This window comes from Dama dama, chromosome 18 (assembly GCF_033118175.1).
Source record: "Dama dama isolate Ldn47 chromosome 18, ASM3311817v1, whole genome shotgun sequence".
Taxonomy (NCBI): Eukaryota; Metazoa; Chordata; class Mammalia; order Artiodactyla; family Cervidae; genus Dama; species Dama dama.
Genome location: NC_083698.1, coordinates 93439193 through 93461753, shown reverse-complemented (window position 1 = coordinate 93461753; position 22561 = coordinate 93439193). Strand labels below are relative to the sequence as shown.

At 42.7% G+C, this 22561-nt stretch overlaps 1 protein-coding gene and 1 pseudogene across 2 annotated transcripts in view; one reads left to right on the top strand and one right to left on the bottom strand.

The window, feature by feature from the left end:
- Positions 1-3310: 3310 nt before the first annotated feature.
- SLC35B4 (solute carrier family 35 member B4) overlaps positions 3311-22561 on the top strand; it is a 40633-nt gene continuing 21382 nt past the window's right edge. Inside the window, exons 1-2 of one of the 2 annotated variants that reach the window (XM_061165836.1) lie at positions 3311-3651; positions 22266-22379. In XM_061165836.1, coding sequence (XP_061021819.1) covers positions 3575-3651; positions 22266-22379 — 191 coding nt within the window. In that variant the 5' untranslated portion in view covers positions 3311-3574. Of the gene's footprint in view, positions 3652-21795; positions 22156-22265; positions 22380-22561 lie in introns of those variants that run through there. The other variant, XM_061165837.1, reaches the window with a different exon arrangement.
- LOC133072892 (selenide, water dikinase 2-like) lies at positions 12766-14129 on the bottom strand (annotated as a pseudogene).

Here is a 22561-nt window from a genome sequence, read left to right as displayed (position 1 = left end):
CCAAATGTAAACAGGCTTGATGGTGACACGTCTGTATGCCTTCTACAGAGTGTGAATTTCACACAAGGAGCCAAGAAACAACGTATAATTAGTCTTCAAAGAAGCCTCTCTACCCACATGTAGCTGATGCTTTTGCTAGTCCCTTCTCAGAATGAATCTGAGAATCATTCTTGGCCTGTGGAACCAATAGAATTTGATGCAAGTGATATCTGAGGCCACTTCAGCTTCTGACTTGATTTCTTGGAATGCTTGTTCTAGGGGGCGCTAGTTGTCTTGTGGGAAGTCTGGCTATTGTGAGTTCACCTTATTGTGAGGAAGCATAGCCTAAGAGAGGCCATGAGGAGAGACCCTTCACCAGCCCAGTCAAGACTTCGGATGACTCCAGCCTCATCTGACATCTGGCCACAACTGCATCCAAAACCCCAGCGGAGAATGGACTAGCCATGTGTCGGACGTTGTCAACATACAGAACTGTGAGTGAGAGAAAATCTTTTTGTTCTATGCTATCTTTTCTAAATATTTATTTATTTTGGCTGCACTGGGTCTTCGTTGCTTTGCACACAGGCTTTCTGTAGTTTCTGGCAAGCTGGGGCTACTCTCTACTTCTAGCATGTGGGCTTATTGTGGCTTCTCGGCTTCTCTCATTGTGGAGCATGGGCTCTAGGCTGCTCAGGCTTCAGTAGTTGGGTTGCACAGGCTTAGTTGCTCCATGGCATGTGGGATCTTCCCAGACCAGGGATCGAACCCATGTCTCCTGTATTGGCAGGCGGATTCTTAACCACTGGACCACCAGGGAAGCCCTATACTCCGTTTTCAATTGCCATATTTTGGGGTGGTTTGTTACACAGTAGTAGCAATTGGAAGACTTGTTGGAATAGCACTGTGACATAAAGAGTCTGAGTTTATTTTTGGAAACAGTGTGGAGACAGCATGGAGGGTGGGCTGAAGCTACCAAGAATGTGTTAGGAGGGGAAGTGGGCATGGATGTAAACTGAAAGGAGAGGCTGGAATCTAGAGATACTTGTGAGGCAGAAGTATTGTGAAAAGAATACTGTGAATATCTTTCAGGTTTTTGCCCAAAGAGAACAGGTGGTGGATAATGTCCTTAATAGAAATAAGGGCCCTATTTGAGAGGGTAGATAATGAACTGTGTATATGTTGATGTTGAGGGGGTTACAAAGATTCATTGGTGAAAATGTCTGATAAGCAATTGGAAACTTTAAGGCACACAGGAGATTGGGGCTGCAGGTGTATATTCATGTACTATCTCAGTTACAAACAATGATGGTTGAAGTTATGGAGGCGAGGTCATCAATAGAAAGTATACACAGCAGCAGGAGGAGGGACAGATAGTGGAGGTTTATTAGGAGAATTCAGTGGACAGAGCAGGAAAAAACCAAATAAAAACTGAAAAAAGATTAAGTCAGAGAAGTAGAAAATTCATGTCATATAGGCAGAAGGACAAGAGAATGTCAAGAGCATTGAGCTCTCATTATCAAAAGTCATTGCAAGATCGAGTAAGGTGAGTCTTGTGGTATTTGGTTTTTACAATTAAGCAGTCACTAGATTTCTTAATGGAGAAGGCAATGGCACTCCAGTACTCTTGCCTGGAAAATCCCATGGGCAGAGGAGCCTGGCACGCTGCAGTCCATGGGGTCACGAAGAGTCAGACACAACTGAGCGACTTCACTTTCACTTTTAATTTTCATGCATTGGAGAAGGAAATGGCAACCCACTCCAGTGTTCTTGCCTGGAGAATCCCAGGGACGGCAGAGCCTGGTGGGCTGCCGTGTATGGGGTCGCACAGAGTCGGACACGACTGATGTGACTTAGCAGCAGCAGCAGCAGCAGCAGGTTTCTTAAATGAGACTTATTTCAATAGGCTGGCTTTGGTCAGAGTAAAATGAAGAAACCATGAATGTAGATTACTCTTTAAAGATATTTGGTGTTAAAGTGAAGGAGAAAGACAAGGTAGTTTATTTGAGCATGACTGTAGGCCATGGGGGAAAAAGGAGCCTGGCTGCCTGCCTGAAAGTGAAAGTCGCTCAGTCATGTCTGACTCTTTGCAACCCATGGCCTATACAGTCCATGGAATTCTCCAGGTCAGAATACTGGAGTGGGTAGCCTTTCCCTTCTCCAGGAGATCTTCCCAATCCAGGGATCGAATAAGGTCTCCTGCATTGCAGGTGGATTCTTTACCAGCTGAGCCGCAAGGGGTACTAAATCCCTGAGCCAATGGGAGGGATGGAATAAAAAGGTCTTCAGAGTCAACTATTTAATAGGCATCTGGCCGGGGGAGGGGGTGGGGCGGATCCCATAGACAGAGGAGCCTTGCAGGCTAGTCTGTGGGGTTGCAAAGAGTTGGACATGCCTGAACAACAGCACACACACTTCAAAGTGTGGTGGATGGATCTATAGCATCACCAGCACCTGGGAACTTGCTGGAAATGCAGAACCTCAGGATCTGCATTTTCACAAGATCCCCAGGTGATCATAGCTTTTAATCCTCACAGCCACCAGGTAAGATGGGCATTGCTGTGTTCTGTGCTTAGTCGCGTTCAATTAGTCGCTTCAGTAGTGTTCAATTCTTGGTGACCTGGACAGTAGCCTGGACAGTAGCCCACCAGGCTCCTCCGTCCATGGGGATTCTCCAGGCAAGAATACTGGAGTGGTTTGTCATGCCTTCTTTCAGAGGATCTTCCCGATCCAGGGATCGAAGCCAAGTCTCCCGTATTGCAGGCGGAATCTTTACCATCTAAGTCACCAGGGAAGCAAGATGGGCATTACTGCTCCCATCTTCACCTATAATAAGAAACCGGTTGTCTTAGCTGAGCTGATTAGTGGCTGAGCCAAGACTGAGTACTAGAACTTCCTGAGTCCAAGTTCAGTTCAGTCGCTCAGTCGTGTCCGACTCTTAGCGACCCCATGGACAGCAGCAGCCAGGCCTCCCTTTCATCACCAGCTCCCTGAGTCCAGAGTTCTTCTCAAAAGGTAGAGAAGGAAGTTCAGAAAATTTGCACTTTCTCCCAATTCAGGAGAATTGTCAGATCCTAGAACACTTCTATTTATCAATCACAGGTGTGTTGTTCTAGTGCCCTCAGCTGTGAGTTTGCCCTGAAAATGATGGACGAATCCCTTTCGTAGCCTTTGGCTGCCTCACGGGAAACAACATTGACAGCGTTGGAACTTCACTTCCCAGAAAGCTTCGCGGCTCGCTGCTGCGCGAGGCATGACGGGTACCTCGCCTCTCTCTCCGATTGAGCTGCCCGGCAGAAGTGGAGTACGTCGTAGCCTGACGTACGGGCGCGCGCCATTCTGGGAAGTGTAGTCTAGCCTGGACTCGGACGCCCCCTCGTATGAATGGGGCTCTGGTTGACGGCGAACTACAGCTCCTTGACCGGCAGCGTTGGTGGCAGCCGCTTGGAAAAGGGAGACCGTCACGACCCTGGGAGAGCGGCGCTCCAGGACGGTGGTGATGTTCAGTGCCGCGACGAGGCGGTAGCCGGGCTTCCTGGGGTAGTGGTCTAGTTGGGCGCTTCCTCTGCGCTCTCGCTCCCCTTCCCCTGTCCTGGCCATGCGCCCGGCCTTCGCGGTGGGCCTGGTTTTCGCAGGCTGCTGCAGTAACGTGATCTTCCTAGAGCTCCTGGCACGGTGAGTGACCCCCGCCGGTCGCACAAAAGAAGCGGGAGAAGGGGCGCCCCCGAGCGCCGCAGCCCTGCCCTCCACCCCCACCTCCCGGCCCCGTCTTGTTGCCGTTCCCTCCCGGAGGCGCGCGCGGGCCGGGATGGAACCGCCTGCGCACGGGTCTGCTCTGGACTACCTGGGACCTCTCTGAATTGGCTGATCCGTCATCCTATGAACCGTCAGCTCTCCTGCCCAACAGTTTCTCAGCATCTCTCGAGGGGAACCCTCGGGGTGTTTGCTGTCGTCACCCCCCCTTTCATACCCTGGAGGATTGAAGCCTGTAGAGTTTCCCACCCGCCAAGGTCGAAGGGAGCTCGTGGCAGAAGCCAAGATCCCCCCGAGTTCTTCTCGATTCCTGCTAGTGCCTCTTGTATGACTTGAGCAAAGCTTGGACTTAAAAAGCAGTCTGACTTGGTTTACGCTGCAAAGAAAGTTTCAGTTGTATTAAAGTAGGCTGCAAAACATTTGTTTTATTGGCCTTAGAGATGGTTATGATACTTCGCCCAGCATACCTCTTGGGGATGTAGTAGAACGAATTCTTAGACAGAAAGTGGTCTAATTGACCGGACACAGACTTTCCAGCATTAAGATACTATTAAATAAATTAGGAAGCTTGCAATTTGAGGCGTAAAACTTTATAAATTAAGAATGGTTATGACACTTTCCCAAAGGACACTGCTGCTGCTGCTAAGTCGCTCTAGTCGTGTCCGACTCTTAGAGACCCCATGGACTGCCGCCTACCAGGCTCCTCTGTACATGGGATTTTCCAGGCAAGAGTACTGGAGTGGGGTGCCATTGCCTTCTCTGTCCAAAGGACACTAGGCTTTATTGAGGTGGCACACAAACAGTGTTAAGTAACAATGTGCAAAGGTCATTGAGCAGAAACTGTACAGAAAAGGCGACAGGTGGACTGGAAAAGCTCAAGACTGAAAATCTCATATGAGTTTCAGCCTTTGGCTCTGTCATTGCCCTGGCTGTGTGACGTTTTCAAGTTATTTAGCCTCTCTGGGCTTCCTTTTTCCACCTATAAAATAATATCTGTGCTGTTTAACACTTCGTTTTAAAATCTGCACAATTTTCTCCGTTGCCTATCAGAACAATCTTATGTACAAGATAGATCAACAATTATATTCTCTGTTTTACTGAAAGTGAAACACGTCCCAAGAAATTAGGTCCTCTTTTATCACTTGTAAGTGGCGGAACCAGAACTGGAACCCAAGAATCTAAACTCCTAGTCCAAGATCTTTTTCAGCCTTCCTGTTATTTTTAAACTGGAGCAGCCCATAGTTTTGGTCAATTCCTCATGTGGTGCCTATGAGACTTGTATTTTATTTTCATGACACTATTGATTGATTAAGTTATTCTGAAGCAACCAGTTTACTTAAGGGAGTTCTGTGGGGTTAATTTTTGCAATTACAGAGCTTGAAATTTTATTATGCAAAAAGTGTTCATAAAGATCTGTCATTTGTCATTCGTGGGAGTAAGTGGTGAATGATATGAAAATGAAAGGAAAAGATGCATCCAGCTGTCAGCTGGTACACTGCAAAGGAAGATCACTTTGGAAATTGGTTTAAAAATACAAAAATGTGATGAAATCAGGTCAGCCATGGAAATGAAGGTCAGAAAATAATAGTGTGTTTATGTTGAATATGCCATTAAATTAAATCTTGCCAAAGGCTGTATGACATCAGAATATGCTAGCAACTGAGAGCCTTTTTTTTTTTTTTAAACCAGTTGTGAGCCCTTAGCTTAATTATTTAGGCTTTCTGAGTCTGTTCTCTGAGCTGTGAAAGGATAGTGATAGCTCTGCCAGCCTCACAGGGTTTTGAAGGATTAAATGCCTGAAGCTCATATTCGGTTTGTTCCCCTTCTAACAACTTTTGTTTCAGTATTCGTATACCCGTTTTATTGGGCTTCCCAGGTGGCTCAGTGGTAAAGTATCCGGCTGCAATTTAGGAGATGAGGGTTCCATCCCTTGGCCAGGAAGATGCACTGGAGGAGTGCATGGCAACTTACTCCAGGATTCTTGCCTGGAGAATCCCATGGACAGAGGAGCCTGGTGGGCTACAGTCCATGGGGTTGCAGAGTTGGACATGACTTAGTGATAAACAACAACTCTGTTTTATTAACTGTTCCTGAAAAGTTGTGGGTAAATACAACTATACAGAATGTTTTTCTGCATTATTCATTTGAATGTTTGCATACAGTGGTAAGGGGTACATTTGCTAATTTAATGAGTGGGACCCCAGACTGAATAGCAGTTTTTTCCTAATTTGCTTGGGCAACTCCAACTTAATCATGTTTCAGGTTGAGAAAATAAGAACTGGTTGGACTAGATAGGCTTCAAGGTTCTTTGTAGATTTGGCTTCCCATAATTCGTAACTCTTATCTTGGGACATCATAGTGGAAAGCTAATAAAATTTTGTAGAGCAGGCACTGTGCTTCCTCTATGGTTTTCTTGGAATCATTAGGTATGGAACACCAAGTATGAATGGAAATACTAAAGTGACTTGTAAAGTGAGCATTTTTAACCATTCTCTTCCAAATTGGAAAACAAATTTAGGTTTTTCTTTCTGATTTTGTACCTATGATTGGGACCTATAATAAAATACAAAGCACCCATGCAGTGTATAGGGCAAGCATGAAGTAGTGAATGAGTGCCTTGACCTTCCTTCTGAGAGAGTTCACCTTCTACTTCGGAATCAAGATACACATCAGTTCCCTATCTAGGTGAAGTGTCTTAGATCAGGAAAACAATCTGAAACATTTTCTTTTTGTCATTTTATTTTTTTAATCAAGTGCCTAATGTTAAATCCAATAAGGACATTTTCTAAAAGTAAAACTTTGGATTCTTGCCAAAGAGAATTCAAACAGAAATGATTTGCAGTTAGTGATTATAATTCCTGAGGAATAAAGTTCAAGAAAATAAGTGATTTAGGGGAAAAAGATCTAGTTTTGTACTCTGATGTTTTCAAATGAATTATTCAAGTTAAATTGTTCCATCGGTAGCTATACAGCATTGTGTTCTTGAAAAGTTCTGTAAATTGATTTCTTAAAAATTGAATTATGTGGGCACATTAGGGAGATATAAAAATCCTATGGAAATAGAGACAAAGATTAGATTGTCAACGGGAGGGGGAAATGGGGACTGATTCCTAATGGATATGGAATTTCTTTTGGAATGTCCTAAAATTAAATAATGGAAATGACTGCACTACTCTAAATATACTAAAAACCACTGAATAAAAAAAAAAAAGTTGGGGGGAGGGACCTTCTTGGTGGTGCAGTGGCTAAGACTCAGCACTTCCAGTGCAGGGGCACGAGGCGATCCCTGGTGGGGGAACTAAGATCCCACATGCCACGTGGCAAAAAAGAAAAAAGTAATAACAATGATAATAATAAACAGAGTAATAATAAAATGCAAACACCATTTATTTGCCAGGTAGCCCTGAGAGACTTACCTAACTCAGTGTCATATGGCCCTCAGTCTCTTTAGCAATGAACTGGGCATAATAATACCTACTGTGGAGACAGGTATTATTATAAAATAACACCCATGAAGCCATCATAATCAAGGTAATAAACATATCCATCACCTCTAAAATTTCCTTGTGTTCTTTTTTATGATAAGAACACTGAACATAAGATGTACCCTCCTAACAAATCCCAAGGTGTACAATACGGAATTGTTAACCATATGTACTACAATGCACAGGTATGTTTTGAACTTACTCACTTTGTATAACTGAAAACTTACACCCGTTAAACAACAGGTCCCCATTTTCCCTTCCCCCTTGACCTTGGCAGTCTCCATTCTATTGTCTGCTTCTGTAAGTTTGATTTTAGATGCTTCATGTGAGAGGAGTCATGCAGTATTTGCCCTTTTGTGACTGACTGACTTCATTTAGCATGTCTTACATGTTGTTGCAAATGATATCATTTCCTTCTTTTTTAAGGTTGAATAATATTATATGTTTATACCACATTTTCTGTATCTATTCACCTGTCCATGGACATTTCACTTGTTTCTGTATCATCATTACAAATAGTGCTGCAGTGAATATGGGGGTATGGCTATGCTTTCAAGATCTTGATTTCAATCATTTATTTTTAACATTTAAAAAAATTCTAACGTGCCGATCTCTGCTGTTCAGCAAAGTGACTCAGTTATACACATACATACATTTTTGTGGGGGTGGGGGAGTGCTTCCCTTGTAGCTCAGTAGGTTAAGAATCTTAACTTACCTGCAATCCAGGAGACCTGGGTTTGATTCCTGGATTGGAAAGATCCCCTGGAGAAGGAAATAGCTACCCACTCCAATATTCTTGCCTGGAGAATCCCATTGACAGAGGAGCCTGGTAGGCTACAGTCCACGGGGTTGCAAGAGTCGGACATCACTTAGCGACTAAACCACCAACCACTACCACATACGTGTTTTTAAATATTCTTTTCCATTATGGTATATCGCAGGAGACTGGATATAGTTCCCTGTGTTATACAGTAGGACCTTGTTATTTATCCATTCTATGTATAATAGTTTGCATCTGCTAACCCCAAACTCCTCAGTCCATCCCTGTTCTCCCCTCCGCGTTAGCAATCACAAATCTGATCTCTATGTCTGTGATTCTGTTTCTGTTTTATAGATGGGTTCATTTTTGCCATTTTTAGATTCCACATATAAATGATGTCATATGGTCTTTCTCTTTCTGACTTCACTTAGCATGATATTCTCTAGTTGCATCCACATTGCTGCAAATGGCATTATTTTGTTTTTTTTATGGCCAAATAATATTCCATTGTATGTGTGTACTATATTCTTCTTTATCCATTCATCTGTTGATGGACATTTAAGTTGTATCCCTGTCTTAGCTATTGTGAGTAGTGCTACTTTGAACATTGGCGTATGTGTATCTTTTTGAATTAGAGTTATCTCTGGATGTATGCACAGGAGTGGGTTTGCTGGAACATAAGATAAGTCTGTGTTTAATTTTCTGAGGAACCTCCATACTGTTTTGCATAGTGGTTGCACCAACTTATATTCCCACCAACAGTATAGGAGAGTTCCCTTTTCTCCACACCCTCTTCAGCATTTGTTTTTGTAGACTTAATGATGGGTCATTCTGACTGGTGTGAGGTGGTACCTCATTGTAGTTTTGATTTGCATTTCTCTAATAATTAGTGATGTTGAATATTTTTTTATGGGCCATCTGTATATCTTCTTTGGAGAATTGTCTACTAAGGTCTTCTGTCCATTTCTTGATTGGGTTGTTTTCTTTGTTGTTGGGTTATATGAGCTGTTTGTATGTTTTGCAGATTAAGCCCTTGTATGGCACATCATTTGCAAATGATGCTACGGTTTTCATTCTGTAGATTTTTTTTTTTTTTTAACGGTTTCCTTTGCTCTGCCAAAGCTTGTAAGGTCACATTTGTTTATTTTATTTCTGTTGCCTTGGGATATTTACCTAAGAAAACATTGGTATGATTTATGTGAGAAAATGTTTTGCCTATGTTCTCTTGTTTTATGGTATCATGTCTTATGTTTAAGACTTTAAGACATTTTGAGTTTATTTTTGTGCATGGTATGAGGTTGTGTTCTCACTTCATTGATTTATATGCAGCTGTTCAACTTTCCCAGTACCACTTGCTGAAGAGACTGTCTTTTTCCCATTTTATATTCTTGTCTTCCTTGTCAAAGATTAATTGACTGTAGGTGTGTGGGTTTATTTCTGGGTTCTCTGTTCTGGTCCATTGATCTGTATATATGTTTTTTGTACCAACACCACACTGTTTTGATTACTCTGTGTTAGTCGCTCAGTTGTGTCTGACTCTTTGTGACCCCATGGACTGTAGCCCACCAGGCTCCTCTGTCCGTGGAATTCTCCAGGCAAGAATACTGGAGTGGGTTGCCATGCCCTCCTGCAGGGTTTGATTACTGTAGCTTTTTATTAACAGTATTGTCTGAAGTCTGGAAGAGTTATATCTCTGGCTTCACCCCCCCCCCCCCCCCTTAGGATTGCTTTGGCAATTCTGGGTCTTCTATGGTTCCATATACATTTTGGGGTTATTTATTCTTGTTCTGTGAAAAATATCATGGGTAGTTTTATAGGGATCGCATGAAATCTGTAGATTGCTTTGGATGGTATTGCCATTTTAACAATATGAATTCTTCCAAATCAAGAGCATGGGATAGTCTCCAATTTCTTTGAATCCTCTTTGATTTCCTTTATTAGTGTTTTATAGTTCTCGGCATATAAGTCTTTTACCTCCTTGGTCAGGTTTATTCCTATTTTTTTGTTTTGTTTTCTGGCATGATTTTTTTAAATTTTTTTTTTTTTCCTATGTTCTGTTTGTTATTTCATTGTTTGTATAAAGAAATGCAATTAATTTCTGAATGTTAATCTTGTATTCTGCACTTTGCTGAATTCATTTATTAGATCTAGTAACTTTTGTGTGGAGATCTTAGAGTTTTGTATATATAGTTTCATAGTATCTGCATATAGTGACAATTTTATCTTTCCTTCTGATTTGGATATTTTTTTATTTCTTGTTTGATTGCTGTGGCTATACAGCAATACAATGTTAAATAAAAGTGGTGAGAGTGGGCATCCTTGTCTTATTCCAGATTTTAGCAAGAAAGCTTTCTTGCTAAAAGTATTATATTGAGTCCTGCTGCTGCTGCTGCTCCTGCTGCTAAGTCACATCAGTTGTGTCCGACTCTGTGCGATCCCATAGATGGCAGCCCACCAGGCTCCCCCGTCCCTGGGATTCTCCAGGCAAGAACACTGGAGTGGGTTGCCATTTCCTTTTCCAACGCATGAAAGTGAAAAGTGAAAGTGAAGTTGCTCAGTCGTGTCTGACTCTTAGCAACCCCATGGACTGCAGCCTACCAGGCTCCTCCATCCGTGGGATTTTCCAGGCAAGAGTACTGGAGTGGGGTGCCATTGCCTTCTCCGATTATATTGAGTATTAAAATGGCTGTGAGTTTGTCATAAATGACTTCTATTATGTTGAGATATGTTCCCTCTATACCCACTTTGGTAAGAGTTTTTCTTTTTTTTTTTAATCACAAATGGATGTTGAATTTTGTCAATTGCTTTTTCTGTATCTATTGAGATGATCATGTACTTTTTTACTTTTCTTTTGTTAATGTGTATTACATTGATTTTGCATATGTTGAAACATCCTTGTGAATTTGGGGTTAATCCCACTTGGTCATGGTGTATGATCTTTTCTATGTGTTGTTGGATTTGATTTGCTAATATTTTGTTGAGGGTTTTTGCATCTATATTCCTCAGAGATATTGGCCTGCAATTTTATTTTTTGGTGGTATCTTTTGTCTGATTTTGACATCAGGGTGATGGTGGCTTTGTAAAATGTCTTTGGGAGTGTTCCCTCCTCTTTGAGAAGAATCAGTATAAGTTCTTCTTTGTGTGTTTGGTAGAATTTGCCTGTGAAGCTGTCTGGTCCTGAAATTTTGTTTATAGGGTGTTTTATTTGTTTTTGTTTTTTTCGTTACAGATTCTATCTCACTTCTAGTGATTGGTCTCATCAAATTATCTATTTCTTGATTCAGTTTTGGTGGGCTTCTATGTTTGTAGAAAGTTGTCTGTTTCTTCTGGGCTTTTACCTGTGTTGGCGTGTAATTGTTTATAGTATTCTGTTAAGGTTTTTATGTGTTTCTGTGTTATCAGTTGTGATTTCTCCCTTTTCATTTCTTACTTGGTCTCTTCTCTCTTTAATTCTTGGTGATCCTGGCCAGAGGTTTGTCAGTTTTGTTCACCCTTTCAAAGAACCAGCTCTTGGTTTTATTGATTTATTTTTTCTGTTGCCCTTTTAATTTCTATTTTATTTATTCACTCACTAATCTTCCATGGTGGCTCAGATGGCAAAAAATCTGCCTGTAATAGGGAGACCTGGGTTCAATGCCTGGGTTGGGAAGATACCCTGAGGAAGGGAATGGCTACTTACACCAGTAGAATTTCTTGGAGAATTCCATAGACAGAGAAGCCTGGCAGGCTACCATCATGGGGTCTCAACGAGTCAGACACAACTGAGCAACTTTCACACACAGTCTTTATTATTTCCTTCTTCTGACTTTAGATTTTGTTTGTTCTTCTTTTTCTAATTACTTTAGGTGGTAGGTTATTATTTCAGATTTTTCTAATATTTTCAGTAAGGCCTGTATCACTGTGAATGTCCTTCTAGGAACTGCTTTTAGTACAGTCTATAGATTTTTGTATGGTTTTATTTTCGTTGTCATTGTTTCAAGGTATTTTTTAATTTCCTTTTTGATTTCCTCACTGACCCATTGGTTTTTTTGTATGTTGTTTAGTCCCCATATAATTGTTTGTTTGTATGTTTTCTCATTTCTTTTCTTGTATTTGATCTATAGTTTTATGCTGTTGTGGTCAGACAAGATGCTTGAAGTAACTTTTTTTTTTTTCAACGAAATTCTTTATTTCACTAGAAATTGCTTTATTGATGAAATCACCAGGAATTTTCAACACAAGATTTAACATCTTAATATCCACCAAGGCCTGGGCTCTGGGGTTTGCTCTGCCTCTCCCAGTCCTTAAAGGGGTTTAGAGAGAGATGTCATTAGCAGAGATCAAGTAAGGTGGTTGGAGGTCCTCTTTTCCCAGTCATTGGACAAGCTGCTCAATTCTTGTCCAGAGTAGGAAAGAGCCAGTATTTCAGAGTAGTCTAATAAGAATTTGACATTGCATTTTAATCTCTCATAACAGTTTCAATTTATCAACAGTATTGGTCCAAACTTATTTGCTTCTGATCCAAGTGTTTTTCATTTTGCAATTTATTTTTGGTGTCCATGTAATTTTAATAAATAATCTCACTCCTTGTGAAGAAATCAATTAACCCTGTGCCAAGAAAAATATCTCAAACCTGAATAATCTCATCTTGCTCTTGGAAAGAGGAAACAGGGGGTTTCCTGCTCTTTTTCCACTCAAGAGATGAACAAATCTACCCCTTGGAAGTCCAAAATGTTACTTCTGGCCTTGGAACCTGCAGTTTTTGATGGGCTGATTCAAATTACCTAGGAAAAGCAGCTGGAAGTACTAAGCAGGCAGGCTTCTTTGGAAATTTCTTCCTAAAATCAACTCTAGAGAATGGTCCATGCTTGTGTACAACTTCTGCTATTCCATCTAACAAGCCAGGCTCAGAGGAGGCACCGGAGTTCTCAGGAGCAAGAGCAGTAGCAGTGGCCTCGCAAGGTAGGGCCTCAATAAGCGAGGCTTGTCAATGATCCAGGCTGTTTGGTTTCCCTTTTCAACAATACTGACAATCCAGGCTTGACGACCTTCTCCATACTTTGAAGATTTGATTTCTGAACAAAAGTGAGCTGCCTCGTCTCTTGGCAGATAAATCAGTAGCCCTCCAGAAGTGTCTGCTGAGGTTCCTTGCAGGAAACCAGAGCACCTGCTGGCCTGGCTGATGGCAGCCATGTTGACAATGATGGGCAGATTACAAATGACAAAAGACACTTCATTTCTATTTTCTTTTACAAGGTTCTGAGAGTGACCTAGAATGCCAAAGCCGGTGATATCTGTGGCTGCGTGGGCATTAAAACGTGTGCATTTGTCTGGCAGCAATGCTATTGAGGGTAGCCATGTTGAACATAGCTTCCTGATAGCCCAGCTCTACCTCTTCTCTGGAGAACACCATCTTTTTCTTATTCCATCCTTCAGGATTACCCAGCCATTAGTGGGCATTGACAGGCAACTTGGGTTCCTAAGGGTTTAGTTAACACAAGCACATCCCCAACAGCCCCGCTGTCAGGCAGGATGAATTCATTTGGTTGACATACCCAGTGGCAACTCCACTGATGATAATACCACTGTTTGCCCATCAGTCACTGCAGTCCCTCCTTCCTCAGCAGCATCCTGAAAGCCTTTGATCACTCCTCCTCAGGCATTCTCTGACACTGAGTAGCAAAAACGTTGTCACACTCAGTAATGCCCATGGTGTAGAGGTCACTCAGCACGTTGGCGCAGGCGATGGGCCCCATTACTGTAGGGATCTTCCACCAAGGGGTAAAAGAGGTCGGTGGTCTGCACCAGGGACAGCCCCCCCACCCCCACCCCGTGCCTCAGGGGTATGACGCAGGAGTCCATCCCAATGCGGAGGGTGGGGAAGGGCGGGCTGGGTGCTGCCCTCACCGGGCAGATCTGCTTCCTGGGCCGTCTCTTCAAGGCCTCCGACCAGGCCCCGGCCTGGCGCCTGGCGCCAGTCGCACTTCCGGTCGCGTCAGTCCCGCCAGGAGTTTGAGCAGCGTCTCCTGGGGGACCTTGCAGGCTCAGCCCTTCATGCCAAAGCCAGTGAGCCGCCAGCTCCTGCTGCGACTCAACGCCTAGGGCTCGAAGGGCCGCTTGCTCGAGAAGCTCCGGCCCAGAGGAACCTTCTCCCCTACGGCCATTGCTGCCTTAGCCTCTCCAACGGTATCTGTCGCTGCAGCTTCCGCCATCATGCCTGCGCGGCAGGGAGGGGAAAAAGAAGATGGAGGAGGGGCGGTCCCTTTTACTTTCCACTCCAGTTAGCGAGGCGTAGCAGATATTACCACAGAGAGTCTGGCACGACTCGCGCAGCCCAGCTGCCGCCACACCACGTGCTCCAGGGCCTCCTTCCATACTCTTAAATTTGTTGAGGTTAGTTTGTGCCCTAGTGTGTGGTCAATCCTAGAGAACGTTTCATGTGCACTTGAAAAGAATATGTTTTCTTTTTGGGGGAAGAAGGCGGTTATAATGTCCTGAAAAACGTCAATTCTATTGTATTGTTTAGGATCTCTGTTGCCTTACTGATTTTCTGTCTAGAAGATCTGTCCATTGATGTGAGTGAGAAGTTAAAGTCTCCTACTGTTGTATGCTCATCAATTTCTCCTTTTATGTCAGTGTTTGTTTTAGGTACTTGAGTGCTCCTATATTAGGTGCATATATGTGGATGAATGTAAAATACTTTCCTTGTATTGATCCTTTTATCATTATATAGTGTTCCTCTTCATCTTTGTTTAGAGCCTTTGCTTTAAGGTCTATTTTATCTGATACGAGTATTGCAACTCCTTTCTTGTCATTTCCATTTGTATGAAATATGTTTTTTCCATCCCCTCACTTTCAGTCTATGTGTGTCCTTTGCCCTAAGGTGGGTCTCATACTGTAGGCAGAATATTGTAGGCTCTTGTTTTTTAATCCAGTCTGCCACTTTGTGTCTTTTGATTGGAGCATTCAGTTCATTGACATTTAAGGTAATTATTCATACATATGTATTTATTGTCATTTTAAACTTTGTTTTCCAGTTGATTCTTCTGTTTCTTTTTGTGGTTTGATGTATTTTATGCTTGTGTTCTCTTCTTTTTGGTTTTTGTGAATCTATGTTTTTGATTTGTGGTAGCCCCCCTTTTTCCCCCCACATGTGTTAATCCCTTCATATTGCTTTAGATTGCTTTAGGTTATAGGCTCAAACACAGTTTTTAAAAAAATCTGTATTTTCTTATTCTCCTTGCCCACATTTTCTGATTTTGGTGTCTGTTTTTACATTTTCATGTTTATCTTTCTGCTGTTCCTTGTGTTGATCATCACTTTCACAATTAGGTTTTTTTTTTTTTTTTTAATCTGTACTGGCCAATTTAAATGATTTATTTTCCAACTGTGATTTCCTCCTTCCTATATCTTCTTGCTTTTTGTCTATTTGGAGAAGCCCTTTCAATATTTCTTTTGGGGTAGTTTTTAAAATTGCTGTATTTGTTTAGTTTTTGCTTGTCTTAGAAATTCTTTGTTTCTTCTAATGATGATCTTGCTGGGTAGAGTAATCTAGGCTACAGATTTTTCCCTTTCAAGACTTTGAATATGTTTTGCCACTCCCTTCTGACCTTCAGTGTTTCTGTGGAGAAATCAGCTCATAGCCTAATGGGGGGTTCTGTTACAATTAGCTTGTTTTAAAAAGTAATTTTATTTATTTGTTTTTGGCTTTGCTGGGTCTTTGTTGCTGTACAGGCTCTCTTTAGTTGCAGTGAGCAGGGGCTTCTCTCTAGTTGCAGTGCAAGGGCTTCTCATTGTGGTGGCTTCTCTTGCTGTAGAGTGCAGGCCTTAAAGTGCAGGCTTCAGTAGTTGTGACCCTCAGGCTCTAGAGTACGGACTCAGTAGTTGTGGTACATGGGCTTAGTTGCTCTGCATCATATGGGATCTTCCTGGATCAATTCTTTATCAGTGAGCCACCAGGGAAGCCCTATAGCTGACTGTTTCTCTCTTTCTGTCTTTAGAAATCTCTCTTTAGCTTTAGCCATTTTTATTAAAATATGTCTTGGTCTAGGTCTGTTTGGGTTTATCTTGTTTGGAACTCTCTGTGCTTCCTGTATCTGGATATCTGTTTCCTTCTTTTTTTTTTTTTGAAAAGCATCCAATGATAACTTTTATTTTCTTTTTTTTTTTTATTATTATTATTATTTTTTTTTCCAGTGGGTTTTGTCATACATTGATATGAATCAGCCATGGATTTACATGTATTCCCCATCCCGATCCCCCCTCCCACCTCCCTCTCCACCCGATTCCTCTGGGTCTTCCCAGTGCACCAGGCCCGAGCACTTGTCTCATGCATCCCACCTGGGCTGGTGATCTGTTTCACCATAGATAGTATACATGCTGTTCTTTTGAAATATCCCACCCTCGCATTCTCCCACAAAGTTCAAAAGTCTGTTCTGTATTTCTGTGTCTCTTTTTCTGTTCTGCATATAGGGTTATCGTTATTACCTTTCTAAATTCCATATACATGTGTCAGTATGCTGTAATGTTCTTTATCTTTCTGGCTTACTTCACTCTGTATAATGGGCTCCAGCTTCATCCATCTCATTAGGACTGGTTCAAATGAATTCTTTTTAACGGCTGAGTAATATTCCATGGTGTATATGTACCACAGCTTCCTTATCCATTCATCTGCTGATGGGCATCTAGGTTGCTTCCATGTCCTGGCTATTATAAACAGTGCTGTGATGAACATTGGGGTGCACGTGTCTCTTTCAGATCTGGTTTCCTCAGTGTGTATGCCCAGAAGTGGGATTGCTGGGTCATATGGCAGTTCTATTTCCAGTTTTTTAAGAAATCACACTGTTTTCCATAGCGGCTGTCATCAAGACAGTATGGTACTGGCACAAAGACAGAAATATAGATCAATGGAACAGAATAGAAAGCCCAGAGATAAATCCACGAACCTATGGACACCTTATCTTTGACAAAGGAGGCAAGGATATACAATGGTAAAAAGCCAACCTCTTTAACAAGTGGTGCTGGGAAAACTGGTCAACCACTTGTAAAAGAATGAAACTAGAACACTTTCTAACACCATACACAAAAATAAACTCAAAATGGATTAAAGATCTAAATGTAAGACCAGAAACTATAAAACTCCTAGAGGAGAACATAGGCAAAACACTCTCCGACATAAATCAAAGCAAGATCCTCTATGACCCACCTCCCAGAATATTGGAAATAAAAGCAAAACTAAACAAATGGGACCTAATGAAACTTAAAAGCTTTTGCACTACAAAGGAAACTATAAGTAAGGTGAAAAGACAGCCCTCAGATTGGGAGAAAATAATAGCAAATGAAGAAACAGACAAAGGATTAATCTCAAAAATATACAAGCAACTCCTGCAGCTCAATTCCAGAAAAATAAATGACCCAATCAAAAAATGGGCCAAAGAACTAAACAGACATTTCTCCAAAGAAGACATACAGATGGCTAACAAACACATGAAAAGATGCTCAACATCACTCATTATTAGAGAAATGCAAATCAAAACCACAATGAGGTACCATTACACGCCAGTCAGGATGGCTGCTATCCAAAAGTCTACAAGCAATAAATGCTGGAGAGGGTGTGGAGAAAAGGGAACCCTCTTACACTGTTGGTGGGAATGCAAACTGTTTCCTTCTTTAGGTTTGGAAAGTTTTCAGCCATAATTTCTCCAAATACATTTTCAATCCCCTTTTCTCTTCTCCTTCTAGAATCCCTATTATATATAGATTGGCGATTGGCATGCTTTAAATTATCTCACAAGTCTTTTATATTGCTTTCATTTTTTTCCCCCAGTTTGGCTTCCTGTCTGCTGTTTTGATTGGGTAATTTCCATTATTCTGTTTTCCAGGTCACTTATTCTTTCTTCTGCATGATACATTCTGCGTGTCCATTGCCTTTAGCTCCACTTTTGTCTTGGCAAGTGAATTTTAAATTTTTTTGCTTCTTTATGTTTCTAGTTCCTTTTTACAGTAATTTGCATTTCTGTCAATAGCCTTTCTTAATTTCTCCAGTATTTTCATTACCTCCTTCTTGAACTTGGTGTCTTTTAGACTGAAGAGATCTATGTCATTGTTTGTTCTTTCAGGGGAATCTTCTTGGTCTTTTAATTGGGAGTGTTTCCTCTGCTTCTTCATTTTGCTTATATCCCTCTTACTCTGTGAGTTTTGAAAAAAAAAAACAACTATCTACTGTAGTCTTGGAGGGCTATTTATATGTGGGAGCATCCCTGCATAGCTTGTGTGAGTTTAATATTTTCTGGCAGGAGGGCTCTTTTGGGTTTGGGTGGTGTCTCTTTCCTCAGGACTCCTAGAGTCCAAGTAGCCTGTGCCCTGCCTCCGAGTGTACTCGGAGAAAGAAGCTTCTCTGGTGGGCCCACCACCTCCTCACACACCTCCCAATAATGGCCTTGCTTCTCTGGTGGGCCTAGGCATCTTCCCACACCCCCTTGCTTGTGGCACACCACATCCTAGCCAGCCCCCTCAGGCTGTCTGCACGCAGCCAACCCCAGTCCTCTCCCCAGAGTCTGAGCTCTGGAACCCGAGCCTCGCTCCCCAGCCCCCACCCACCCCAGTAGGGGAGCACCTCAGTCTGGGGAGGGCTGGGCAGCACTGCCCGTCTCTGCGGGTCTCTGTCTGCTTTGCCCTTCACAGACAGGTTGCTGTGCTCTCCTCCAGGACTCCGGAGCTCCCCCTCTGTCCTGGCTGATCTCCCTGCTAGAGAGGGCCCTTCCCAAGAGCAGGAACCTTTCCTCCTTCACAGCCTCCCTCTCAGGCAGTCAGGTTCGCATCTCGATTCCTTTCTTTTTTCTCTCTATGTCCCACCCAGTTACATGGAGATTTCCTTGCCCTTTTGAAAGTCTGAGGTCGTCTGCCAGTGTTCAGTAGGTGTTCCATGAGAATCGTTCCACACATAGATGTATTTTTGATGTATTTGTGGGAGAAAGTGAGCTCCACGTCCTACTCCTCTGCCATCTTGATCCAATCCTGTTATGATGCCCTTTAAAACATCCTGTGAAGAATAATACTTTTAAAGGGAATCTTTTTTTTTTTTTTTGAAGTAGTTTCTTTTTAACTTTCATACAATCCTAATATTCTAGGTCATGTTTCCTTCAGTTGCTTGAGTGAAGGCCAGACTCAGTGTCCAGAGACTGGAGGCATGAAGATGAACCCTTTAACCCTTTAACCATCCAGGAAGAAGGATCAGGGCACTGGGTTCCTTCTGCCTCTTACTCCATCCATGCTTGGCAGGGATCATATCTCATTAAGTTGGCAGCTCCCTCACAGCCAGAACTTAACTGCACAGGCAGAATGTTCTCAATAATTATTCATTAGTTGAATTGGCCTAAGCTGGTGGTAAAGAGGAAATGCAAGGGAAAGCAAGACGTATAATGAGCCCTTCTTGGACTGAGTCCTGTGATTGTTGATTTCTCATTGAATCCTCACTATGACATTAAAAAGACATCACTTCTGTTTTACAGGTGAGAAAACTTGGTCCATATAAATGTCTTTAGAAGAGTTACTATACCTAGGTTGAAGGTATCCTAGTGTTCTACTCTTTGCCTTTTCCCTCTGTCAAGTGCATTTCAGGGACTGGCTTATTTACTCAAGGAGATAGGCACTAGTGCTGTTCCCATTCTGAAGATAAGAAAACTAAACTTAGGGTAATTAACTTCCGCTGTCATCAGGTAAGCGGCAGAGCTGGATCCTGCATGTCACTGTGTGCTTCTAAGCCGTAGGGTCACAAAGAGTCACATGTGACTGTAGCAACTTGGCATACACAAGCTCTGTGGAGCACATGGACCCTCAGCCCCATGGCAGCCCTTAAGACTTGTGCATCTTATGCACACACACACTCCTACACCTCCCAGACCTACCCTAGTGGTTCTCAGCTCTGGGTGCACATTAGGATCTAGTGGGAAGCTTTCAAAAGTACAGATTCCAGGGCCCCAGCCCACAGGGGAGGGTGGGGCTTCTCAGGTTTATGGGTTTTTAAAGAGCAGCCTAGCCTGAGTCCCTTGTGGCCCAGCTGGTGAAGAATCTGCCTGCAGTGTAGGAGACCCCGCTTTGATTCCTTGGTCTGGAAGATCTGTTGAAGAAGGGATAGGGACTACCCACTCCAGTATTCTTGGGCTTCCCTTGTGGCTCAGCTGGTAAAGAATCTGCTTGCAGTGTAGGAGACCTGGGTTAGGAAGATCCCCTGGAGAAAGGAAAGGCTACCCACTCCAATATTGTGGCCTGGAGAATTCCATGGACTGTATAGTCCATGGGGTCGCAAAGAGTCGGACAGGACTCAGCGACTTTCACTTTCATTTCAGCCGGAGTTGAAGAGCACTGTGCTAAAGCTAAAGTTCCCTCTCCTGTCACTTATATTTAGGCTCATAGTCTTGATTAGTTCCTTGAATGAGGGGAATGACTTACATGATTATGTATGAATTCCTGCAATGTTTCGCCCTGTCCCTCGAACATAAGGAGTACCAAAAGAGATTGTCGAATACAGAGCAGTAGTTTTCAAGGAAACCTTCATAAGCAGTAGAGCCTAGAGAGGAGCAACAGTTCCGCTTCAGATGGAAAGCACAGTGCTATACAGGAACGGCTTATGCTTGGCATTGTTTATTTTTATTTAGTGAATTTAAGGATGAGTCCTTGGGATTGCTATTTTAATATTAATACCACCAATAGGGACTTCCCTGGTGGCTCAGCAGTAAAGAATGCACCTGCAATGCAGTAGGTGCAGGAGATGTGAATTCAGTCCCTGGGTCGGGAAGATCCGCTGGAGGAGGGCATGGCAACCCACTCCAGTATTCTTGACTGGAGAATCCCGTGGACAGAGGAGCCTGGCGGGCTGCAGTCCATAGCAGGTCACAAAGAGTAGGACACGACTGAGTAACTGAGCACGGACACCACCAATAGAGAATGGAGTTGTTAATAAATAATGTTATTTTAATATATAATATTTGTTAAATCCCTCTACTCACTAGGCTTGAGTACATGTCTTTGGTGAAGATGCGGATACAGAATTGGGAGGCTCTATTTCATAATTTGGGAATAATGGTAACGTGAGGACTGTGGAGGACTCAGGAAAACAAAGACAACTGCTCACTGTTTCCTTCTTCCAGTGATGGGGCAGCACTACATGACGCTAAATGAAGCTGAAAACAAACCATACATATTAAGTAACTAACTTTCACAAAGTGCCTGAAGAGGGATGTCAGAGAATTTTACTACCTTGTAGATTTATTCCTAAGCGTCACTGTGGAAGATTCCCCAACCCTGACATAGATGACTGAAGCGGTTCCAGTGAATTCCAGGGATGTACATTGAGTGCCTAGTACATTTGTGTTAAGGATAGTGGAGACTGGTAGACTGTAGCAGTGCTCCTCAGTCTTGTCTTCATCACTGCCCCTCCCCCAGTGCCCACAAAAGACCCTTTGTAGGCATTTCTTTCCCCCTAGTCATCCCTCTGCAGATACACTATAAATGGACTTACATGCTGTATGTTTATCCTGTGCTTTATACTTAGAAAAAGAGTAAGATTCCGCGTCCCTCTCCCCCCAGCCAGGTGTGGCCCCCATGGGGTCTCTGCCTAAGGGAGTGTTCTTGTGGCCAACACTGACAGGCGTCTTTGATTGACAGCAGTCTTGGACATTCCTGGTCGGGAGGATATGTAAACATTACAGGTTAAAGTGAAAGTGGCTCAGTTGTGTCACTTGGTGGCCCCATGGACTACACAGTCCATGGAATTCTCCAGGCCAGAATACTGAAGTGGGTAGCCCTTCCCTTCTCCAGGAGATCTTCACAACCCAGGGATCGAACCCAGGTCTCCCGCATTACAGGCGGACTCTTTACCAGCTGAGCCACAAGGGAAACTAAATCATTACAGAGACCTGAGTGTATTTCTGTCTCTGGACTTTGTGCCCAAGCTGACAAGGATCTGGACTAAAGCCCTCTTGGTTAAGTGAGGATCCCAATGAGAACCTATGACCAACTTCCTACAGTTCACTGGGAAAGTTGTATCATAGTTCTCGGAATGAGCATTATCAGAGTGGTTCTTCCTCCTGGCCTGCTACACCCTCGGAAGAGTGAAGGAAGAAAACGGATGTTCTCTGTGGGTCTGTTGCTGTGTGTGTGAGATCCATGGGATATGAAAACTGAAATAAAGATGGACAGTGGGTAATAGAAATCCATCTTCCCTGTTATTCTGAACTATCAGTAAAACAAGTCTTAATGCCCTTTATCTCGGTTTTCTGTGCTTTTTTTTCTTTCTGTTATCCACTCCACAGGAAACATCCAGGATGTGGGAACATTGTGACATTTGCACAGTTTTTATTTATCGCTGTGGAAGGCTTCCTCTTTGAGGCTGATTTGGGAAGGAAGCGTCCAGCTATCCCAATAAGGTATGGCACGTTGAAGTCTTCTTTTAGCCCCTTTAAAAAACTTAACAGCTTTTCTTCTCGTAACCATATAAAAGGAATGTGAGGCATCCTTTTATAAGATTTATATCAAAGATAGCAGTAGAATAATTCATTTTCTGAATTTAATATGTGGTGAAACTCCAGGGAGCCTGTTTTTAGAATAC